This window comes from Mastigoproctus giganteus, chromosome 1 (genome assembly GCF_048544385.1).
Source record: "Mastigoproctus giganteus isolate SK-2022 chromosome 1, ASM4854438v1, whole genome shotgun sequence".
Lineage (NCBI taxonomy): Eukaryota > Metazoa > Arthropoda > Arachnida > Uropygi > Thelyphonidae > Mastigoproctus > Mastigoproctus giganteus.
Genome location: NC_143575.1, coordinates 68,695,935 through 68,713,640, shown reverse-complemented (window position 1 = coordinate 68,713,640; position 17,706 = coordinate 68,695,935). Strand labels below are relative to the sequence as shown.

The following is a 17,706-nucleotide window of genomic DNA, read 5'->3' as shown; positions in this document are numbered from 1 at the left end:
ATGGCTCCATATGTTCAGTTGACACCAAGAAAAAAAAGTTTAGCTGTTGCTCTGTCCCAGGAAGGGCTTTCTACGCATTCTATCACTGACAAAATAGGCTGCCACCAGTAAACAGCACCAGTCCCGGGTGCTGAAATTAAAGCGTGAAACTGGTGATGTGAAGAGAAGACCTGGATCAGGCCGTAAGAGAGTGACTACGCCTTCCCAAGATCGATATCTGAAACGGCTATGCCTTTGTAATCGCCATGCTAGTGCTTCTGATCGAAAATTGGACTTTGAGATGGTCTCTGGTGTTGAAACAAGTGCACGAACTATCCAAAGACGGTTTTCGAAATGTGGGCTGCATGCCTATCGGCTCAAGAAGAAGCCTTTGTTGACCCAACAAATGAGGAAGGAACTTGCTTGGGCTAAAATACACGTTTCATGGACAAAAGAGCAATGGGACACCGTCATCTTTTCTGACGAATCGAAATTCAACCTGCATGGGTCGGATGGGAAGCGAAATGCCAGAAGACGAAAATCGGAGGCATACCATCCTGACTGCATAACACCGATTGTAAAGTTCCCCTCCATTCAGATGGTCTGGAGATGCATGACAAGTAAAGGAGTGGAATTGAGTTTATTAATGGAACGGTGAATACAAAAACTTACCTTGCTATCTTGGAGGAATGCCTGAAACCTGTTATTAGAGATCACCACACAGACGTCCAAAACTGCATTTTTCAACAGGACCCAGCACCTTGCCACACAGCAAAATTGGTAAGTTTTATGCTATTTAGATTTAATGTTGAGTTTGTCTTCTTGTCTCACAAGGCTTAAAACACACTTACACCAATGTTTTCCCTCGTTTTTCCCCCTTAAGATGCAGTCATACCTCAGCAATGCTGGCATTACAGCCTCGGATTGGCCCGGCAACAATCAGATTTGAACCCTATTGAAAATTGCTGATACATAATGTCGTCTAAAATTGCTCAGAAGAAGCCAACAAGTAAGATTCAGCTGCAGGAGAGTATTGTAAGGGTGTGGTACCACGAAATTGTGCAACCGTATATCCATAAGAGAGGCTTAGAGGGGGAAAGGCATTCTGTGTGTTATCAGACACAGTCTAAAACACTGATGGATTCAATATCTTTCTATTACAGAGATTTAGGAGAAGTCCGGTTGGCCTGCCTCCCTAAAATCCACTCATGCATACCTCGATGGTAAGCCCTGTTAAGTCACTTAGGTGGCAACGAACGTGTAGAGTGGTTTTCTTCAAGACACCTGGTCAGCGTGAAGAGGAAAAGACTAAACCCTCCTGGACATAACAACACGATGAAACAAATGGCCTTCAGTCCCCAGCGGCTTTCACTCTCCCTCTTACGGCAGCGAGAAGATCAGAGTGGAAGCAGAGGGTGCTAAGAATCTCTGGGTACGACCAGGCTGCTATGCACGGAAACTGAACTTGGCCTGTTGTGCATAAAAAAAAAAAAAAAAAAAAAATTGAGACTGTCTTAATTAGAAAGTAATGATAAAGCTTTCTTATATTGCTGAGGTTTGCAGCAATTTTGAATTTTTCTCAATCATAGACAAAACTGGATCGAGTCAATTAAAAATTGGTGATAAAAATATAAAAATATATAAAAGAAATATATAAAAAATATATGACTACACTATCATTATGGGGGACTTCAATGCTAAGGTTGCAAAAAGCCAAAACAGCGCAAAAAGGTGAAATATAGGAAATTTTGGAATTGATGAAAGAAATGAAAGAGGTGAAAGACTTGTGGAATTTCCAGAATCTCAAGGATTGTCAGCAATGAACCCTTTTTTCAAGAAAAAAGTGAACAGAAAGTGGACATGGAAGAGTCCAAATGGATTAATAACTAATGAAATCGACTTCATATTCACTAACAGAAGATATATCGGGAATGAAGTTACCGTCCTAAATAAGGTAAATGTTGGAAGTGATCACAGGATGGCAAGATGCACACTTGATACAGATGTAGGAAAAGAAAGGAAACAACTGACTCGAGTAAATAATACGAAGGTCTTTGAGGTAACAGAAGAGGAGAAAAAGTAGTATGTACTGGAACGTAAGAACAAGTTTGAGCTTCTGCAGACTGCTCAGGACCAAAATATTGACAAGAAACATTACAACTTTATGAGAGTGATAAAACCCAAGAAACCTATAGGGGAAAAGAAATCCAAAGAAGAAAAAATTATTCAAGAAACACTTCTTATGATGAACCGAAGACGACAAATGAAGAGCAAGATAAACACTGACAAGGAGAACATTGAGTATAGTGAGTTAGGCAAAACCATTCGAAAGAGACTCAGAGAGGACATAAAAAGATTTAACACAAGAAAAGTAGAACAAGCATTAAGGGAAAACAAAGGGCTTAAATCAGCAGCCATGAGCACTAATACAGAAAGACAAATGATACTGAAACTGAAGAAGGCATAATTCAAATAGCAGAAGACTACTATAAAGAATGGCCTCCTTAGCCGAGTGGGCAGGAGCGGGAGTGCAGTAGCACACGCTCTTTGAGTAGACCGGGGTTCAAGCCCCTGATTGCTGAATACTGTCGATCTGCCAACCCGCACTGGACGAGCGTGACAGATTATGGTCCATTTCCCTCAGCATGAATTGTTGTGGAGGTTTCCATCCTGCAGTGGGTTGATAATGGCTGCACTTGACTTTTTTTTTACTATAGAGAATTATACAAGGAGCAAGGGAATAATGCCAGCAGTGGGGAAGATGGATCGCAAATTAGTAACACAAAGACCATACCTGATATTCTTCCTGATGAGGTAGAACATCCGTTGAAGAAAATGAAGAATCAGAAAGCCCCGGGGGAGGATGAAGTTACTGTAGAGTTGTTAAAATTGGGAGGAAGAGACATAACACAAAAACTGGCAAGACTCTTCAAAAATTTCATAGTTTTTTTGCATAAGAAAGGAGATAAATCATAAATTGGAAATTATAGACCAATTAGCGTGTTATCCCACATCTACAAGTTGTTCACAAGGGTCATTGCTAACAGATTAGAAAGAATACCAAGCTGGCTTTAATGCAGGATTCTCAACTATGGATCACCTTCACGTAATATCACAGCTAATGGAGAAAGCAATTTTTTTTTTTTTTATTATGTAAACCCCAAACACGAGAGGTATTAGAACCTATAGTACTTAGTATCGTGCTTGGGTTGGAGGTTGAGAAGATGAAAGAAGATATTTGTTGACATTGGACTTCAACTTCTGTAGACTGTAATTTTCAGGAAATACGAATGAAGGAAGGTTGTTCCAGAAAACGGGAGTTGAATGAATAAATGAGGAAGATGAAAAGTTGGTTCTGTGAGTTTGAAGTTGGACAGTAAATGGATGCTGGCTGGTCGTGGCACGTGTTTGGACTGTTTTGAAAGAGAGAGAGAGCGGGAATTATAGAAGCCAATTCAGAAGAACAGTACCCATGGAAGTATCTGTAGAAGAGGCATGCATCAGAAACAGTACGTCCAGAAAACAGCGAATGGAGAGACTCTGTTACAGATGAATCATTAATTAACCTAACTGCCCTCTTCTGAATGGAATCACGAAGCCTGAGAGAGGTTTTGGGGGCACCACCCAAGATGTGGGAACAATATTCCATGGCAGGCCGGATTTGCGATTTATACAGAGTGAGCAGCTGTTTCGACGAAAAGTAACACCGAGAGCGAAAGAGAAAACCAAGTTTTTTAGATGCAGAGGAAGCAATATTTGTAATGTGCTTGTGCCAAGAGAGAGTTTAGAAGTCAGGGTAATCCCCAAAAGAGATATACCATTTTGCCTAGAAATCGGAGTATCACTAAAGATAAGCATAGGAGCAGAAGAATACTTTTTGCGAGATATAAGACAAGACTGAGTTCTAGAAGGATTGAAATCAACTCAGTTGTCTTTGCCCCACTGGAGATTTACCTGAAGATCGGCATTTAAGGAATTGGTAGCAGATTTTCGAGAAGTTAAAGCTGATTGAACAGGGCAAGGTTTCTCAAAATGGAAAGTGGAATGCAATGTGCTATCGTCAGCAAAACTATGGATAGAATTTCCAGTCAATGGAAGAAGGTGTAAGTGTAAGTGTAAGTGTGTGTGTTGTTGTCTTACGGCACCAGGGGTTTCCCCCATCTCTGCGTTGCTTTCATTGTGGTGAACCAGTTCACTGGGAAATGCCAGAGATTTAAAAGTGTGTGGGAATTGTTCATGTGTTGTGTTCTGTACCGTTGTTCATCTGGTCATTTAGCCGTTGGACCCCTATTGAGGCCCAACGTTGTCCCACTTACGCCCCGTGGAGGCAGACCAGGAACCCAGTAGCTGTAGATTCACTCTGGCAGGTCCTACCGCTTAATTTCCTGGGATTTCGGCGGCTAGGACCTTAAAAAAAAATAAATAAAAAAAAAATAAAAAAAAAAAAAATAATAATAATAATAAAAAAACAAATAAAAAAAAAATTATATATATAAGTAAATAAAAAATCTGCGCTGGGGTAATGTCGCTTTGGTTTGCTAGGCCGAGTTTTGGGCGTAAGGTAATTTTATCATATTAAGTTTTTGACGTGTGGGGCTTTCGCTATGATGAAGGTAGAGAGGGGAGGGAGACCGAAGATTGGGGGGAAAAGACAGAAATATGGGGCCAATAGAGTAGATAGCCCCAGTTTTCAGTGGGGCATGCCCATGCCCCACCAGAGTAGAAGTTTGGGGGTGGAGGAGAAGGAACAAAAAATGTCCCCTCCCCCCAAGGAAGTGGGAATAATAGGTGAAGAGGGCGAGGGTGTCCTCTTCAGATCGCCATCAAGCTGTTTGCAACTGTGTTGCGTTTAGTCTGTTCTCTACTGTCTGTGCTGCATTCCCCCGTCCTTGCTTTTCTCTTCCGTGTGATCAGCACTCTTCTTGTCCAAGTACTGGTCCTCTGCAGGGTTTCAGTTTTTTTTGTCACATTTGGCGCCGATTTTTGTCAATCTCTGTGTACGTTGCTGTAGATAGCTATTAGTGTTTTTCTCCTGGTGAATAAGTCTTGCGCATACTGGGAGAGTGCCCTATATTCATCCTCAGTGTCCAGGAAGTGGTGCTCCAGTCCTTTTGGGAAGTATCTTAACCTTGTTATTAGTAGCCCTCTGAGGTCTTCATAGTGTTGACAATCATAGACTATGTGGCTCCAGCTTTCACTTTCCCCACATATGCAGTTGGGGTCCTCAACGAGTCGGAAGCCAAACAGCTTCTCCTTGTAGGGTCCGTGTCCGGTTAATAGTGTTGTCATATGGTACCCTGGGAAGTACCACGGTGGCTGCTTTGGGTATATTTTCTGGAGGTCTGGTAGAAATCTTTTTGTTACTTCGCCTTTTGTAGTCTCTGTCCATCTTCTCTGCCAAAGATCTAGGAGGTGGGTCTGTAGCCTATTTTTTTCGTGTTTTAGGTTGCCCGCCGGGTCTGTCGTGTATCCTTGGTGGGTAGCGGCCACACCCCTGGCCAGCAAAAACAGTAGCCCCGCCTGAACTGCCTCCAGGTCCAGAGGGAGCGCTCCAGCAAGTACCTGCAAAGCTGGGGTACTTACCGTGCTGCAGGCGCGAGTTGTTGATAGCAGTATGGTCCTTTGGGTCATTTCTAGTGTTCTTTTGTTGACTACCAGTGTCGTTTTTGGATACCACACCGCTGCAGCATAGGTGATTGCAGGCAGGAAGGTTGTTTTATAGTAAAGCATCAGTGCTTTTTTCTTGAGTCCCCAATTTTTCCTTGTGATTCTGGTTACCAGTCCAGAGTATCCTCTGATTTTTCTTCTGATGTATTTCAGATGCGGCTGGAACGTCAAGTTTTTATCTAGGATAACGCCCAGATACTTCAGTTGGCTCACAAATTTGATTGTTACATTGGTGATTTTAATTTGCGGGGGTTGTAGTTGCAGAGTCCCCTTTAGCAGGATCGATGAGGTCTTGTCTGACGATATTTTCAGCTGGTTCTTTGATGCCCATTGCTGCAGCCGCTGCAGTGCCTGATTTGCCAGCGTCTCCAAATGGGCCCTGGAGTCCGCCTCCACCGTCAATGTCAAGTCGTCCGCGAAGGCGTGTACTGCCACAGAACCCAGGTCCGCAGTCAGGAATTCATCGAGGACCATTGTCCACAGAAGCGGCCCAAGCACCGACCCCTGCGGACATCCTCTGTGCACCTCTCTTGTTATTTTTTGATAGTGTACATTGATTTCCACTCTTCTTTGTGTTAAATAGCTTTCGATTACTTTGTAGAGGTTAAGAGGCACCTCAGCCTCCCTCAACCTTGCCAGGACGCTTGGCCACCAAAGTGAATCAAACGCCCCAGCAAAGTCAACAGAGATGAGCAGCAGATACTTTCGTCTATAATCCTGGAAAATCCTTAGCAAGTTTCCCAGTGCGTCCACGGTTGAGGATCCTGGTCTGAAGCCATACTGATTTCTGGCATGTAGGCCTGCCGCTTCATAGTGTTTTATAACTCTCACATGGAGTAATCTTTCAAACAATTTGCTTGCCACTGGGAGCAGTGCGATGGGTCGATATGAATCCGGAAATTCTGGATTTTTGGTAGGATTTTTCAGTATTAGTTTTAAATTTGCTGTTTTCCATGCAGTTGGGAAACGTCCTGTTTCCAAGCATCTATTGTATAGTTTTAGGAGTAGGTGCGGATTATATTCCACGCTTTTCTTGAGTATTTCAGGCTCAATAAGATCGAGGCCCGGGCATTTTCTATTTCTGACCCTACTAGCGGCCACGCTGAGTTCATCCAGGGTGAAGGGAGGCTCAATCGCCTGGTTTCTGTAGTTATCGTTTCTGTCGCATGTCTGTTTCTGACCTGGCATAGTTAACATATTTGGTTTTTGATATATTCTGTCGAGTATGTTATTCATCGACTGCTCCCAGGTTGTGGTGAGATCTCCCTGCCGAGTCCTAGTGGTAGAAATCACCTCCCCCCTAGGCAGTCTATTGGTTGTTACTTTGTAGACAATGCCCCAGGGGTTATTGTTCCCTGCTGTGGAGACCAAGGACTCCCAAGAGCGTCTTTTACTTGTCTTTATGGCGTCAGTGTACCGGTTTCTTATTTGTCTATATATTTGCCTCAGGGCTTCAACCTCATTTGCTGGCCATGTTCTTCGGGCCCTCTGGAAATGGAAGAAGGTCATTAATATACAAGAGGAAAAGAGTGGAGGAAAGAAATTAACCTTGGGGGACACCGGCATTACTGAAGAAGTTAGAAGACAGAGCGCCATCTACCATCACCCTCAGTGAGCAATCAGAGAGAAAACTGGATAACCATTACTAAAAACAGTTGGCAAACCAAAACATGGAGGCTTGTTTAGAAGACCTTTACGCCAAACACGATCGAAAGCCTTTGAGACGTCAAGAGCAACTACTTCTATTTCACCGAACCTTTCCATTGAATTAGTCCATAAATGGGTAACATAAGTCAGATCGACACTGACCGAATCTATACTGGCGATCGTTGATCAGACGGAAGGTTTCTAGGTAGTTTAAAAGTTGGCGGCTAATTGATTTCTCCATTATTTAGAAAGAGTAGAAGCAATGGGACGATAACTGGATGGGAGGGATTTGTCACTCTTTTTAGGAACTGGCTGGATTTGAGCAAATTTCCTGCAGAAGGAAAAACACCTTTGGAATAAGAAAGTGAAAAAAGGCGGCAAAGATTAGGAGTAAGTTCAGGAGCACAGGTTTTGAGAACAAGTGGAGAAATACCATCGAGACCTGGAGATTTCTTAGCATCAAGATTCGTCAAAATCCATCTGTCATCCTTTTGACGGAAGACCACAGGAGGCATTGAATGGAGCGTGTTGGGAATGGTGGAAGGTGTTTTACCATTAATATATGAGTTGGAAGAAAAATGGGATGCTAGCAGGTCAGCTTTATCCTTGGCTGAAGTGACAACAGAACCATCAGGTTTGGACAGTGGGAGCAGAGATGGGCAAGCGTTGCGGCCAATAGCTCTGGCAAGGTACCAGAATGCTCGGCTACCATTAGGGTAAGAAGCAAGTTTTCTACGCTTAGCCTGTTCAAACTCTAGTTTGGACTGAATAATAACTGCTCTACAATTATTGCGAGCTTTGGTGTAGGCAGAAAATGAATCTGAAGAATTAGAAACAAGCCAATTACGATATGCAACATTCTTCTCTTGAACAGCCTTAGCACATTTATTGGAAAACCAAGGTTTAGATAAAGGACGTGATTTTAAAGTGGAGGTGGGATAAAGGATTCCATTCCTGCAAGAATAATTTCAGTGACACGATCTGAGCAAACGTTTATATCAGAAGTTTTGAAACAATAATCTGACCAAAGAAAAGAAGAAAAGAAATCTCGCAGGTCAATTTTTCATTCTTGTAATGCCAACCAACACGAGGTTGGGAATAGCCATGAGATAAAGGCTCCATTGGAGAAGGGACAATCACCAATTTGTGATCTGAAGTGCCTAAAGGACCTCTCACTTCGACCGTGTACTTAGAACGGTTGTTTGTGAGAAAAAGATCAAGCGTGTTGGCTGTGTGATTAGGATTGTCCGGTATTCTTGTAGGTAAATGAACAATCTGTGCAAGGTCATTAGTAATTGCAAAAGCCTCAGCATCTCGACCAGCTCGGTCGGTGTGACTAGTAATTTTCTATGGTGATTTTAATGTTCACAACTCCAGCAGGCTTCCGTTTTCTAGTCAAAGAGAGGAAGTCCAAAAGAAGTCAAGTTGCAAAGAGAGGAAGTCCAAAAGCTCCAAGTGATTAGTGGAGTTGGGAGAACGGTAGAGACAACAGATGAATTGTACACAATGAGGTAGAGAGATTTTAAGGCAGAGAAGACCAAAGAGAGTAGATTCCAAATCGCTAAGTCTCTGCCAGGGAATATCAGAACGGACATATGCACAAGTACCACCTTTGAGGCAAAAGGAATCATACAGCGAATAATTTGGGCATCTGAGATGAGCAGTATTTGAATCAACCGATAACTGAGATTCTGTCAGAAAACGTACATGGGGTTTGGCAGACTGCAAGTGGAAATGGACATCGTTAAGATTAAAATGAGACCACATATATTTGTTAAATGAATTAAGAAGTGCTTGGGAGGTTTACATATTTTCACAGATAAGCTTGCTCTATTAGTTTGACAATTAATGGTGTATTCAATAGTAAGAAAAGGTGGGTGGGACGTGCTGTATGAAGTAATGAAATTTTTGGACATGGCATACACATGGTAAGAATATACCCAGATCCTTGACATAACGTGGCCTCGACAGTGCTCCCCGCATTCACACACTACTCGGACTCCCTCCTGTCACTATTTGGCAGAGCATATCTGAGAGGTAACAACATTATACACTAGCTGATGCGGAAGCCTCCTAGAGAGTTACCAATAGGTTCGGTCCGGTGTACTAACTAGCGGCCGGCCTGCGAACACCGTTTTAGAGCTCTACCCTCGAAATGTAAGGAATATTGGATCTCGCCACGATGTTCATCATAACCTCAAAAGTCATCACTCATACTGCTTGATGGAAGCGATAGGGAAGGATTGAACCGAACTTAGCTCTAGAGACTAACCATGGGTTCCACCAGTTCAAGCTTCCAATAAGCAAAGTGGTGGTGTTGCACCGGTTGATGAGAGTCATCTACCACCTAGTACTCCCTGGTAACGTAGAGGGGCGGCATTCCCCCATGTGCTGTGGGCGCTACACCTCGACCCCTGCTTATGTTGGTTCACACCTGGGTGGTCACCCACCATGTACTTGTGCATGGAGGTTATACCCAGGATTGCTAACAGTCCCACCATCGTGAAGGTGGAAGCAGGGGATTTGGCTGTCACCGACCGTCCGGACTTCGCCGAAATTGGGTCCATTTGACTTGAGTGTCACCCAAATATCAGTTCCATCAGCGTTTTAGACTCCTAGGTAGCAAGGTTAGCTTGATTGGCATATCTGAGAGAATGTCTGTGACAACCTCAAGGACCGCAATTGAAAATAAAACACCATTATGCCTGACATTTGTGGATTGTGAAAAAGCATTTGACTCCGTACAGCAAAAGGCAATGTTTCTGGCACTGGAAAGACATGGCATTGATACCCCATATATTATGATTTTGAAGAAAATATATGGGAACGCTACCTCCTTTATTATACTAGACTAGACAAAGACAGTAGCAAATTTAAAATTGAGAAAGGAGTTCGACAAGGAGACAATATCTCCAAAGTTGTTTACTGCTACCCATGAGGAAGCTTTCAGAAGATTTAACAGGTCACAGAAAGGAGTCAATGTGAATGGAGAGTACCTAAACTATTTACGATTTGCAGATGGCATAGTGGTCATAAGCCACGATTCCAAAGAATTAGAGGAAAATCTTAATCAGTTATGCACAGTTAGTAAGGATTTTGGACTAAAGATGAATATGGCTGAAACAAAAGTAACGATGAACAAGTATGCCGCAGAGAGATATAATGATTGAAGGATCAGTAATTAAAAAAGTGGAATCATATACTTATCTGGAACAAGTTATTAGCTGTACTAATGATAAATGGCTGGAAGGCAAGAGAAGAATAAATTTTGGATGGATAGCATTCAGGAAATATAGTCACATACTGAGGAGCAACATCCCAGTTTGTCTGAAACGTAAAATAATGAACCAATGTATACTCCCCACCATGACTAATGGAAGTGGAACTTGGGCACTCACCAAAAGAATGGAAGAGAAGCTGAGAACTACACAGCGAAGAATGGAACGAATTATATTGGGAATCACACTGTTAGATAAGAAGAGAAACACATGGATTTGGCAGCAAACTCAAGTAAAGGACATTCTTATCAAAACTAAAGAACTAAAATGGTCTTGGGCAGGACACATAGCTAGAAGACATGATGACAGATGGACTAAGAAAATAACAGAATGGTACCCAAGAGGAGCTAGAAGAAAACCTGTAGCGGAGATCGATTTACTACCCACAAATTCATGAGTTTGTGGGTAGTAAATGGATGGCCATTGTACAAAATAGAAGGAACTGGAAAGTTGCTGAAGAAGCAGCAACTTTCCAGTTGTGTTCCTGCAGTGGATTGAAAATGGCTGATGATGGTGATGATATCCATAAGTTGATTAACTCTATGCCAGATCGTTGCAAGGCTGTAATTGCAGCTCGAAGAGGTACAACCAAATATCAAGCAGTTATTTTGCTGATTTACAGTAATAATACTGTAATACTGTAATAAGTTAACTTGTCATTTCAGTTTGTACACGTAATTGCAATGAAATGTATGTTTGGATGTCATGATTGCTATTTGCATGATTTCTCATATTTCCATTAATTGAGCATTTTACCCTTTTGGAAGGTATTTATGGCAATTAGATATATCAGGTGGAGTCTTTTTATTGGATTTCACTCATTCAGAGATATATATCCCATCTAACAAATGCTTTTCGGTCATTTCTGCAACTCACAGTGCAGCGCAAAATACGTTTATTTGCAAAATTCACAAGTGATGCATTTTTTTTGTCCGCCGCTGTATATAAACAGTAAACCCTCGGTAATCTTGTTATAGTTGATCCGGATCGAAATATGAAAAATTACTTCACAGTTGAGTACTTTGAAGAAAGACACGCGGGATTTAGGAAGGCAGATGAGTAACTCTCACTGTGTGCTGATTAACAGCGCAGAGACGGAACTGTATGGTCTTGCGTGTTGTTCAAAATCATTGCTGAGTCGGACGGATGTTATTGCTTATATTGCTTCATTTGCATACTTCTTTATAAGTATATACATATGTACATAAGTTAACATATTTTATATAATTATGGGTTCTAAATAATTAAAAAGTGAAATAAAAAGAAAACACCTTACTTGAAGTGTTTGTCCGCCACTGTATATAAACATTATAAACATTGTCATTAACAAGCTCAAAGTGATAGAACAACTTGGAAATTGTGTTCCCGGAAAAAAAAATTGCTGAAGAATTTGGTAGGTAGGCTGTGTCAGATATTAAAAACAAAAAGAACCTATAAAGACATTTCCTTTAAAATTCGATGTGGGAAGTGATAAAAGAAGCGTTGCTGAAAGAAGCTGTACTTAGTGTATTCACGCAACGAGCAAGTGAATTTGGCGTGGGACGCCAGCGCCACCTGATAAATGTGTAAAATGACAAAAGACAATGCATTTGTCCATCTATCGAAGGATAAATGTATTGTCTTTTTATAGTTTTTAAATAAAGGCTCTACAGTAATATTTTTTTTATTTATTTTCACCAGCATTACCTATATCATTAAATTTTCCATTTATCTGTGTTCTAAATTTTTTGGTCTTTTAGGGCTATCTTTTGCTCCGGATGACTTTCCCTCTAATACGCCGTATTAGCGAGAGTTTACTGTATATACACGGCATATTTACTTACTTATATATACGGCATATATATTAAAAATAATAAAACTATCAGTATTGCCTAATTGCCTAAAAATCAAATTCTAATATTTTTATTTTAATTTTCAGTAAATATTTTAATAATATTTATTTTTTCAAGTCTTTCAAAAACTAGAAGGTATACGCTGTTCACCTAAAAAAGTCCAGAGGGTATATTCGCGTACAGCCCTGATTGCAAATTGCAAGAAGAGATGTTGTTTGTAAAATCTACAGAAACTGACTGTACTGGAGCATCTATTTTTGCTGCTGTAAAAACATCATTTGATGGAAAAACAAGTAATAGTGGAAAATTTGGTATCCTGTGCAACTGATGGTGCTACCTCCATGGTTGGAAGACATAAAGGTTGTATAGCCCAACTAAAGGAAGTATGTTCCGAAGTTCTTGCAATACACTGCGATGGACTAATATTTTTTACAGCCAGACTAATATTTTTTACAGCCGACATCATCTGATTGCAAAAAATATTTGTTAAATTGCAAAAAATGTTGTTAAAACCATCAATAAAATAGAGTCACATAGCAAATATGTTCGCCTTTTGGAAAATTTTGTGTTGATAATGAGGAACAGTATGTGAGGCTTCTTTTAAATACAGAAGTCAGATGGCTTTCTAAAGGAAACTGTATAACAAGATCTGTAAACCTTTTTGATACGATAATTAGTTTTTTAGAAAGCGAAGGAGATAGATTTAGCAAAGGAGATAAGCAAACACAAAAACTACATATACTATATGGCTGGTATTATTCAAAAACTTAATGATCACTTCAACTTCAAGGGAAATTAATTACCGTGATAGACTTTAAACGCGTATTAAAAGCCTTCACTGAAAAACTGTACATATTTGAAAGCAATTTAATCAGAAAACAATTTCATGATGTGCGAGAATGAACTGAAATAAATGAATCGCTCACCGAGAATGATCTTAAGAATTATTCAGATCATTTGTGTTCTTTAAAAGGTGAAATGAAAAATAGATTTTCAGATTTATTTTCTTTTGAAGTGAAGCCATGGATGTTAGATCCAACTGGATGCGATTCCGGGTCTGTTATTGAAGAAATTCAAGAACTCGTTGAATTAAAATGTTACGAAGAATGCTAATATAAATTCGAAAAAGGTGGAATGTCTGAGTTGTGGGGTTCAAAACAACTAAACTTCTTTATCCAATAATGTGGTCTGAAATGGCCCAAGTACTTCTTTGTTTTCCAACGTCTTATATGGTTGAAAGTGGTTTTAGTTCAATAAATAATATATTAACAAAGGGAAAAAAAAACAGAATTGATATATGTTCAAGAGGAGATATTAGAATTTAACTTACTAACATCATACCGAACGTTGAACTTTTAGCTAGAAAGCATCAGGCGCAGGGATCCCATTGAATTAAAAGAGTAAGTACAAAGTATTTTCTTGTTTAAAATTTCACGGAGGGCGATTGGAAAAAAAAAAAAATTGTCTAAAGCAGCCCTTTAGGGGGCGATAATTAAAAAAAAGTTGAGAAACGCTGGTTTAGACTCTTGGCTTTTTACGTTCCAAGGTTTAAGATTTTAGTTTCCGTTTACATAGTAATTTTATAGATAAGGACCGGGGGAATGGGTGGTGCACTTCTTCCTCAGCTTAGTCTCAATTAAATTACTAATGCATCTTAATCTTTCTACTTTTAATTAATTTTATAATTGTGTTTTTAATGTCTTAACCTTCAAAAACTTCAATGTGATTAACACGGATAAATGAGGTAAGTACCGGAAAAATAAGCTTTTGCTAGAATATTGATTTAAGTATTGCTTATAATTACAGTATTTGTTTGCTGCTTCTCTCAATATAACTGGATAGATTCCGTCAGCAAGAGAAGCCTCGTTTACTTTCAACTGCTGCCGTTTCTCTTCCAGTTTCTTCTCAATCATAACAAAATCATTAATCACCCACTTATAACTTGGTGTACTTCTGGTTTACCTGTCCCGTTTCTTCAACTGTAACAGTAACAGTTTCTTCACCCATAAAATCTAGATATTAAATATTTATTTCGTTTTTTAGCAGCCCGCACAGGTATCAATAGCATAACATCAATAGTCATGCCAATAATAGCTAGTATAGTAGGCAAATGTTTATTCCTTTCCTTCTACTGTTAGCATAAGCAAAAAATTCTTGCTATTTTTTTTTTCTTTCTTAGCCAAGGAGTTCGTATAATCTGCCTTAGCTTTAGTAACCACCTTAATGATTAAATTACAGACAAATTTGCACTTTCTGCAGGAGTCCACATTAACTGCTAATTTATAATCATCCCACACATATTTCTTCTCTGCCACTAGTCCCATCAGGGCCAGCTCAGGGGTATATGGAGCCCCTATGCCACATTTACTGATGGCATAGGGGCTCCAAATGGGGGCTCCATTAAGAGCATTGTAGTCATCCCGCTGATCCAAAAATTTTTATTTTTTAGAATGATTAATTTTACATTTTATTTACTTACAAGAAGTAAATTATGTGCAATATAATTATGTAAATTAGTAGTTATAAATTATAATTATGTAAATTAGTAATTATAAATTATAATTATGCAAATTTGCAAATTATTAATTTAATATTGTTTGTTTTTAACATGTTAACACATGAAATACACAAACTTTTTCTTGCGGGCTTTGTTTTTGGGAGGAGGGTGACGGCGTTGGCGTTGGTGCCTCACTGAACCATGTTGTCCCTAGGCCAGTGGGTACTGACCTCATCCTAAAGCCGGCCCTGAGTTCGTAGGACATCCATTTAGGTTAAATATGAACGGTATCTCTTTGTTGGTATAAAAAGCTAAGCATCTTCTACAATTACTTCCTTAAGTCTTCCCATTTAGAATTTGGAGTTGGTAGCATCATCAGTTTGCTCCACTGAAAGGAATTTAAAAACTACCTAAGAGCACTGTAGTCACCTTTACGATACCAAAAGTCTTTCCGTTTACCCTTAACAGTAGTTATATGTTTAAATAAATCCCACATCAATAAATTATGATCACTGCCACCTTCTGGTTCCTCTATTTGAATAGTATTAACGCATGAAGACTCACTGCTGATGAGATCAAGAGTTTTGCTTTATCTTGTTGCTTCTCTAACATGCTGCCCTGGAAAATCGTTGTTGATCGGTTGGTTTTTGTTGGGTTTTATCAGCATCGGCGACTAAGGCCATGTTACTCCGTGTATGTTGTCTGTAAATTGCGTGTGTTCTGAGGTTGATTTTCGGTTTGCTGGATGAAAATTCCGAGTTTCCGGAGAAAAACCATGCTAGCCTCCGCTGAGACCGACTAACGCAGCCACGTTGTGAAAAAAACACCCATAAAAATTCCTCTCGTCATCGACGAGATTCGAATTTAGATCTTTTCCACCCGGTGTAGGGAAGACGGCAATTTTACAAACTGTACTACCTCGAGAGCGGAAAAGCAGTCATCCGCTAAATCTGGAAAATTTCTGCTATTGTGCAAATTACCAACTGCACAAATTTTAGTTGGTATCCGGAAAGTTAAAATCCACCAATTATACGACATTCTGATTTACTGGCCTTCTGTATTTTTCTGTACTGTTGTTTATTACACTCACCATGCCATTTGGTCTATAGCAGACACCATTCTCATTTCAGTTTTATTTGTATATACTGTACCTCTAGAATCTCGTAAATCTTGTACTCGGTAACACATGAAATACACAAACATTTTGCGGGCTTTGTATTTGGGAGGAGAGTATTGTCTTTTTTTTTTTTCTTGTTTGTGTCGATCATTAAATTTAAATATGGAATAATAGGATCCTTATGTGAGACCGAATAAGAATGAATATTAAACTCATGTTTAATTCATCTTCTAATTTACACCATTGTATTGTACACCAGAATGAATTGTAACATTTTTGTGAAATTGCTTACTCATTGTTACATTACATTTAGTGATATAGCTTGTCTAACAACAATGACTTATTTCAACAGTTCTCAATAACTGCATAATTAATTTTTTTTATTTGCTGTAACATGGCCATGATACAGAAGTCTTCCTTGTTCATGTAGAACAACTGTTCTATACCCAGGTGCTCACTTTTCTTGTTTCGTTTCAAAATATAAATTGCGAACTTTTTTTTTGCTCTAGAAGATATAGTTATGGAATATTTTCAGCTTACTGGAAGTATTAAGGATACCGTAGATTACCTGCGAGACACTAATCGTTTTGAGTTTATTAGAAAAGTGGACCGAGGTACCTTTGGTACTGTAGTGGAAATGAAAAGTTCCATCTTGGGGAAAACAGTAGCAGTAAAAATTGTCAGTTGTGCTGAACACGGTGAATTACATCTTTGGCCTACCCTTCGTCATCCAAATCTTCTACAACTCCTAAACCTCATTGTTTTAAACAATCATATCTCTATTTTTATTATGGATATCTGCAGAAAATCACTCTTGGCCCAAATCTACGACATCACCTTTTTAAAAAGCCCTGGCAGTTATTCCTTAATGAAATACTGGGTTGGTAAAGTAGCTGAGGCACTTATATACCTTCATAATAGAGGTTTGTGTCACCTCGATGTGAAAGTGGATAACATTTTACTGAATGATAGAGGGGAAGCGTTGTTATGTGACTTCACTTCTCTCACTCAGAAGCATGCTACTCTTCATCCTCGACAAATTGTTTCCCCAGATCCATATAGAGCTCCCGAAGTTAATCATAGGCTGAAAGACAAATGTTCTTGGCACTCCAAACTGGACCTTACAAAACTTGATATATGGGCTTATGGAGTAACATTAGTGGAATCCTTTACTAAAATGTATCTCTCTAAGAACCTCGTTTGGTGGAAAAAAACTTTACGAAAGGCATTTTCATGGAAAAAAATCTTAGGTGGAGGTGTCCATACACATCTACTAGCCAAAGAACAGTTGCACACCTTGGTGATCGAAACATACCCAGCCTCACACATCGCTGAGTCCGAAATTGAAGGTCTTCTGGATCTATTGAATCTGCTTTTACAGGTACGACCTACAAAACGAAGAACGAAAATTGAAGAAACACAGAGTCATCCATTTTTTAGCGCAAGCAGCCAAATCCCTACAAAGGGATTCATCCTTTAGCGAATAAAGCGACTCACGATATTGGAATTATAAACGATACCACATTAGTAGTTGAACTTTCAAATCACCGAACTAGATTTTTTTTTTCATGTTAAAACAGCGCTAGAATTGACCTTATTATCTTACTTAGAACGATACTGCCTATGCCCATCCATAAAATCCAAAGTACAACGGCATGTAGAATAAACTTGCCTTTAAAAAAATACAAG

General features: G+C 39.6%; 1 protein-coding gene across 1 annotated transcript; it reads left to right on the top strand.

Moving 5' to 3' along the window:
- The first annotated feature begins 16,537 nt into the window (after positions 1-16,537).
- Positions 16,538-17,497, top strand: LOC150090875 (uncharacterized). Its single transcript, XM_090375497.1, has one exon. It carries the CDS (start codon positions 16,538-16,540, stop codon positions 17,495-17,497), a length of 960 nt encoding a protein of 319 aa, XP_090231623.1.
- Positions 17,498-17,706: the final 209 nt, after the last annotated feature.